This window comes from Olea europaea, chromosome 17, assembly GCF_002742605.1.
Source record: "Olea europaea var. sylvestris chromosome 17, O_europaea_v1, whole genome shotgun sequence".
Lineage (NCBI taxonomy): Eukaryota > Viridiplantae > Streptophyta > Magnoliopsida > Lamiales > Oleaceae > Olea > Olea europaea.
Window position 1 is genome coordinate 22,594,623 of NC_036253.1, and position 7,078 is coordinate 22,601,700.

General features: G+C 33.9%; 1 protein-coding gene across 1 annotated transcript; it reads right to left on the reverse strand.

Moving 5' to 3' along the window:
- Positions 1 to 1,820: 1,820 nt before the first annotated feature.
- LOC111365850 (1-aminocyclopropane-1-carboxylate synthase 3-like) lies at positions 1,821 to 4,681 on the reverse strand. Its single transcript, XM_022986360.1, has 4 exons — positions 4,457 to 4,681; positions 4,198 to 4,329; positions 3,127 to 3,287; positions 1,821 to 2,990 (listed from the first exon to the last, which is right to left on the reverse strand). Exons 1-4 carry the CDS (start codon positions 4,601 to 4,603, stop codon positions 2,018 to 2,020), a joined length of 1,413 nt encoding a protein of 470 aa, XP_022842128.1. The 5' UTR covers positions 4,604 to 4,681; the 3' UTR covers positions 1,821 to 2,017.
- Between the last annotated feature and the right edge of the window lie 2,397 nt (positions 4,682 to 7,078).

The following is a 7,078-nucleotide window of genomic DNA, read 5'->3' on the forward strand; positions in this document are numbered from 1 at the left end:
AAAAATTGACAAATTAGGGTTTAAACATAAAGGATATAAGGGTAATTGGCACAAAACGTCCCTACCTTTCAAGTTTATTGTGGAAAACGTTCCTACCTTTCATTTTTTGACATTTTTGCCCTCATTTCAACCTTTCTTTGCGCTGGACGTCCTTCCGTCCATATTCCGTCAGTTTTTCCGTTAAACATTCGGGTAATTGGCACAAAACGTCCCTACCTTTCAAGTCTATTGTGGAAAACGTCCCTACCTTTCATTTTTTGGCATTTTTGCCCTCATTTCAACCTTTCTTTGCGCTGGACGTCCTTCCGTCCATATTCCGTCAGTTTTTCCGTTAATTAAATACAAAAATACCTTTTTCGTTCCAAAAACAAGGGTAAAATTGTCCTCACCCATTTCACCCCTTTTTCCCGCCATCAACTTAGTCCATAAGTAACAGTAGCAGCGATGTGAATCTGAAAATACTTTAAATGATTAAGTTAAATAAAGAAAAAATATCGGGAACACATTATATTTCACAATTCCACAACTACTGTTGCTGTCATTTTGTGTCACTGGAAAAATTTAGAAAGACATATTAAATGGGTAGTCAATTTATAACGAGTCAATTTAAAATGAGCCATTCATCTTCTCCATTGAGCCAAAAAGAGCCATTCACCATTTTGGCTCATTATAAATTGACTACCCATTTAATATGTCTTTCTAAAATTTTCCAGTGACACAAGATGACAGCAACAGTAGTTGTGGAATTGTGAAATATAATGTGTTCACGATATTTTTTCTTTATTTAACTTAATCATTTAAAGTATTTTCAGATTCATGTCGCTGCTACTGTTACTTATGGACTAAGTTGATGGCGGGAAAAAGGGGTGAAGTGGATGAGGACAATTTTATCCTTGTTTATGGAAAGAAAAAGATATTTTTGTATTTAATTAACGGAAAAACTGACGGAATATGGACGGAAGGACGTCCAGCGCAAAGAAAGGTTGAAATAAGGGCAAAAATGCCAAAAAATGAAAGGTATGGACGTTTTCCACAATAGACTTAAAAGGTAGGGACGTTTTGTGCCAATTACTCTTTAATTAACGGAAAAACTAACGGAATATGGACGGAAGGACGTCCAGCGCAAAGAAAGGTTGAAATGAGGGCAAAAATGTCAAAAAATGAGAGGTAGGGACGTTTTCCACAATAGACTTAAAAGGCAAGGACGTTTTGTGCCAATTACCCAAGGATATAATTATACATATTTCAAAGTTCACTTTCCTCTGTTTTGATGCGACAAGTTCCCAGTTTTTTTTGGTACAATTAGATGAAGGATATGTAGGATATTTAAATTATTTAGAAGGACAAAAATGTCATAAATTGACAAGTTTGCAAAGGCTTTAAAAAAGTGACATTTTTGTAAATGCAAACCCAAATTTTGACATCCAATATAATTTCCACTTAAAATAAAAAATATGAATTTTATCCATTATATCAAGCCACCATATTTAACTTTTTATCTCTTGTGTAAATTTCATAACGACTATATTTTTCATTTTTATTTTTACAATAATGTGGCTCAAACGAGCGCTTAGAATCGTCCCAATTTATGAAAATTGTCGAAGATATATCTTGAGTCATAGATTCTATCTAAGCAGGAAGTATTCGACTCTTGGATATTCAAACTTCTTTAATTTGGAACTATGCATATTTAAATCAATACTTCCAATATATGTTGGAAAATTACATGAGACTAATCTGCAAAGAATATCTTGATCATAAGCCATTTTGTAAAAATTTCAGGAAGATTTCATCAACACACATAAAAATTTGGTTTACAAATTGAAGCGAATTTCACTTCTCACCCACAAGGACAGAGTGCAATCTCTACAGGAAAATCATATCGAAAAATTGAACTCAGCGTTATACTATTGAGAAAAATAAATTTTCAAATGGAAGTGTTCGCGCATACTGGAATACTGGGCTATCGTTCATATTTGTAGTCATTGGAAGTGTGCACGCATACTGGAATACTGGTCTATCGTTCATATTTGTAGTCATGAAACGATTGCCCGAAAACCCAGTTGGCAAGTGACTTTCTTCGCGAATTCTTATTCCAGAATTGATTTCTATTGCTGCCATTAACATTAGTCTTGCATTCAGAATTGACAAAGACTTTTATTCGTTGCATTGCGCAGTTTAGGGTTTCTTCTGACATGTTGGCGAAGCAAACACGAAACCATCCAGGCTCGGCGCAATGGCAGGAAGATCCAGGAGATATATTTAACCCAACTTCATAAATAATTTTCTTCCAAATCTCCATTTCTGCTTCAAAAGTATTGGAACTCAAAAGGTGCCTCATGTCCACCCAACAGAATAAACCAGCATTGCTTTCTAGACACCGAATACCAGCATTTCTAAGACCTCGAATCAGCATTTCCTGTCTATGCTTAAGTCGTTTTCGATTTTCTGAAACATAAGTTTTCGTAAATTTTTTGTCTGAAAGCATGGCTGAAAGAAGATACTGAGTTTGAGAAGAAACCAGTCCAAAACTTGACATTTTTGTTGCTGCAGATACGACTTCTTTATCGTTAGAGTAAATTGCTCCAACTCGAAATCCTGGAATACCTAAATCTTTGGAGAGACTATATACTATATGAATTTGGTTCCAAATTTGTGTATTCATGTAGTTTTTGTTCATTAGAACCTCCATTACGCTCACAAAGTCTGGCGAGTTAAAAACCAGGCCCGAGTAGATTTCATCACTTATCAAATGGATTCCTTTAGCTTCAATGAAGTTTACTAGGAGATTAAGCTCGTGCAGGCTCAATGTTATGCCAAGTGGATTTGAAGGATTAGTTACTAATACGCCCTTAACTTTAAGATTTCTTCTTTCGGCTTCTTTATAAGCTTCTTCTAGAGCAGATCCGGTAATTCTAAAGCCATTCGAGCTATTACACTGTATTGGTACAATTTGAATTTCAGTTCGCCACCTAAGGTCTCTGTCGAACCTGCATTTATGAAAGTCGTACGTGTGTCGGGCATTAGTTGGAAAAATGGACTTGTTGAAGCTATAATGTAAAAGAATAAGTGTGTCGTCTTATAACAACTTCAAGTATTAGACGAGGAAGTTTAAGGAATACATACCCAGGATAATAGGGAGTGGGGAGAAGAAAAGCATTGCCAGGATCAGCAAGGCAAAACATGAGAGTTTCATTGGCTGAAGTGGCGCCAGCAGTGAGTACTAAATTTTCCGATTTGAGCCGAACTTTGTTTCCTCGGATTTCTTCCATAAATTCAGCCAATGCCTGCATGAATTTACAAATAGGAAAAGTTAGATGCATATGCAGGTCTCTGACGGATCCAACACCTGGCAAGCACCCGGGGCTGCTCGTGCTAGATCTGTCTAAAAAACAAAACTCTTACATTAGGCGGCTGATCTCATCGACCTTACTCAATATTCATCCTGGATCTGCTAGTGATGTAGGTACTTGATTATTCTCATTGATTTACATAATATGAATGAACTAAATGTATAAACATTTTTATAGAAATTTTTTAATAATCCATTAAAAATATAAGTAGAACTCATTTGGAAATTTTGCAAGTAAAACCCGTCCAACTCCTAGGGTTCTGGATAGAGATGGCAATGGGCACAACTCTGGCTCATTGACTTGGTCTGCACCCATGGGCAGCTCAATCTTCACCAATAGGCAAGCCTATGGGGCCAGCTGAGCCCAAAAATCTAAAGTCAAGCTAGCACGCGGTCTCCCCGAAGTGAGCCGATCTAGGTTCACTTGGTATCCAAGCCGCCCAGCTCGCCCATTGCCATCTCTAGTTCTGGATGGTAGATTTTTTTATTTTTTTTTTAAAATTTTTTTTTCCAGGAAACACTATACATATTTTTGTATATGCATTTACGCCTTCATCCGGATATGTTTTGGTGATGCCAGTCTATCATAATATTATTATTTTTACGTGAAAATGGTTTCTGTCGATTTTAATGTTGGGTAATACAGATTTAAGATTGTAAACTTGATATTTCTATCCATCCAAGGAAAAAGAAAAATAATATTGCACCAATTTTCTAAAATTCATTTTCAACCATAATTCATAATATATATCGCCCTTTTAACCACACATTTTATCTACTTTTAATTGAAGACTACTAAAAATTTAATTTTTAACTAAAAAACACGAGCTAATTGAAATTATTACGTTCTTAAAAGCTGGGAGGCCACGATAATCTTGATGAAGAGCAAGCTCTTTCAATATGGACTCTCCATTTTTCTTGAATCCAACTGCATCTGGATTTTGAGCAAGCCACGATTCGAGTAGATCGAAAGAGAGCTGTAGAAAATGTTAGAAAATGTAAAAACTAATGTGCTAAATATAAAAAGACAGTCGTTAGAAACGAGTATGATATTAATTAAATTCCGTAGACATAATATTTTTTTTCTTAAAACAGCATTGGTACCTGGTTCTCCGCAAGACCCATCTGAATAATTCCTCTAGGATTTCGAACCTCGTTATATGGGTTCTTCTCGTATTCCTGCCATCCTAGGAAGTACGAAGAATCTTGGCCGTGCGCATTGCACTTAACTTTCTTTGATAGCAGCTTCATTCTAATTCAGATTAGTCTAATATTCTCAAAGAGTTAGAACAAACTGTTATACAAATGGGAGATGTCACAACTATGATTTGAAGAACAGATGCGCCAAAAAGAATATTTGGTGCAGAGGAGTGCATGTGTGCTCAAGAATGTGGCATAATGAGGTCTTTATATAGAGTTATATCAGTAGTTCAAATCTATTACTATATATGCTATCTTAAAATCTTTTGACCAGATTTATGTAGATACTTTTGAAGTAATATAAGTTAATCTGCTGGCTTTTATTTCATATTGAGAGGGTATGCTTAATGTAGATTTTGTTAAAGTTTATAGAATATCTTTGTTCAAAAAGATAAAGAAAAGTTATATGTTCATAATTCAAATTATCGTATTGAAATAATATGTTATTGAAGATGTGTTTGGAGAGTTTACGTTGTGCACTTGAGGTTTATTAATTAATTGTAGTTTTTAGCTCATGTTTGACTCTTTTTAAATAAAAACTCTTTATATCTTATACTCTTTTATAACCACAAAATATTCTACACGCAAACTCAAAACTTTTCTCTTCTTTTTAACTATATAATTTCCAAAAAAAAAAGCTCTTCAAAACATCATTTTTCCACAATTTCTTGCTATAATGTCCATCGAACGGGCGACTAATAGCTCTAAAAAAGAATTAGTAAATGAGCACTCCTTTATATCAATTTCATTCATAATCTTGGCTTCTTACGTTACGGTGGGAGAGCAGAAGAAAAGGATAGAAAAGCAAAGAGAATCATGAAAAGGCACCGCCTTTTCACGGACAGAAATCTCAAATTATCATGTCAAAAGTTGGCTGGTTTACATGTTCCCCGGCTACACTCTCCATTTTCTTAATTTCTTGTCACCCTGTCTCTCTTTCACAACACCTTTTTCTTCTTTCAAATTAACTATGATTTTGATTCTATGGTGGATGCAAACTGACATCTTTTTTCACTTGAAGTGGCCCTCGATTGTCCCTCATTAAATTAAATTTTATTTTTCTCTCTCATAATTTCAATCCCACAATCTTTTATAAAATAACATTACACGTAAGTCGAAAAATTTTCCTTCTTTTTTAAACATCCATTTTTCAAAAAATTACTATTCCACCCATTAAAATTTTTAAGTATTGGTATAGCTTAAAAATAAATAATTTTTTTCCTACTTAATTGTGTCAGTCTTTAGAGTATGTGATTCAATGTACTATCGAAATATGTGAATATTGCAATTTCAAGCCTGTTGACGATCATTTATAACAATTAATTGATGTAGTTTGTTCTATGCTCGAGAAGATATTCTGCCAGATATCTTCAAAATCTATACTAAAAAACATTAACAATTTTTTTTCAATATGCATTTAAAGATTTTTCTGAGTGTGTTCTATATGGAACTGAGGTTAATTATATATTGCAACGGAAGAAATTTTTTTATCTGAACTTCTAAAAGAAATTGAATTAACAATCAACATGAACGTAGAAGAAATGTTTTAATTATTATCAAGCATGGATCTTCTTGAAAACCTATATATTCTCAATGTACTACCGAAATTATCTTTAAAAAGAAAGAATCAAATTAAGTGCAGGACAACATCATCAGAAATAAAAGGACATAAATGATGAGTAGCAGCCCGCCATTTAGGGCAACAATGTTGTGAGTTCTAGATGCTATTTGCCACTCGATAGACACGATTGACAACATTATCCATCTATAAAAATGGCAAATAATAAAGTGAAACACTTGCGACGAATTTGATCACTCCATTTAAGTCATTCTGCAAGAAATAGTTGATGAAGCAATCTTGTGTTGCCCCTAGAGATTTGTCAAATTAGTACAATAAGTATTCTTGTGATTAACTAACTGTCTTGTTACACCTATCGTTTCATTCATTTTTAACTGTTAGATTTTTAATTGTCAAATTATTCTACTATAAGAAAAAGTTATTTTATTTTCTTAAAAAGCAAATCACAAATTTCTATCAAAAACACCTAATATATACATATAAACCCCTATTTGATAAGAATTAAAATCGAAAGTTTTATCAGAGTCAAAGTTAGAAATTATTTATAACCACATATTTCATGAAATCCATAACTTTTTAATCACACATTTCATCAATTTTTTTAGGGAAAATTGCAGCCGAGGTACCAAACCTTTCGTTTATTAGCAGACTTTGCTCAAACCTTTCATTTGTGCCACCGGAGGTACCAAACATTTCAAAAATATGCACCGGAGGTTCAAATGGACGGAAACCGTCCGTTTGACCGTTAGTTGACCAAGAAAAGTAAATTTTGACCTATTTTGACTAAATTGGAGAGGGTAAATGGTAACTTGATAATTACCATATTAAATAAATTGAAAAAAATCAAAAAATAAAAAATCTAAGAAAAAAATTAAAAAAAGGTTGTCTTCTTCAATCACCCCACCCCACCCCACCGCCACTCTTGTGACTCCCACTACCACCGGGAC

Bases quoted from the DNA above. Each gene is read 5' to 3' on its own strand.
- LOC111365850 (XM_022986360.1), bottom strand. From the start codon at position 4,603: ATGAAGCTGCTATCAAAGAAAGTTAAGTGCAATGCGCACGGCCAAGAT. The intron at 3,288-4,197 runs GTAATAATTTCA...AAATTCATGCAG, and splicing joins GCCTCCCAGCTTTTAAGAAC to GCATTGGCTGAATTTATGGA. The intron at 2,991-3,126 runs GTATGTATTCCT...TCATAAATGCAG, and splicing joins CCCACTCCCTATTATCCTGG to GTTCGACAGAGACCTTAGGT.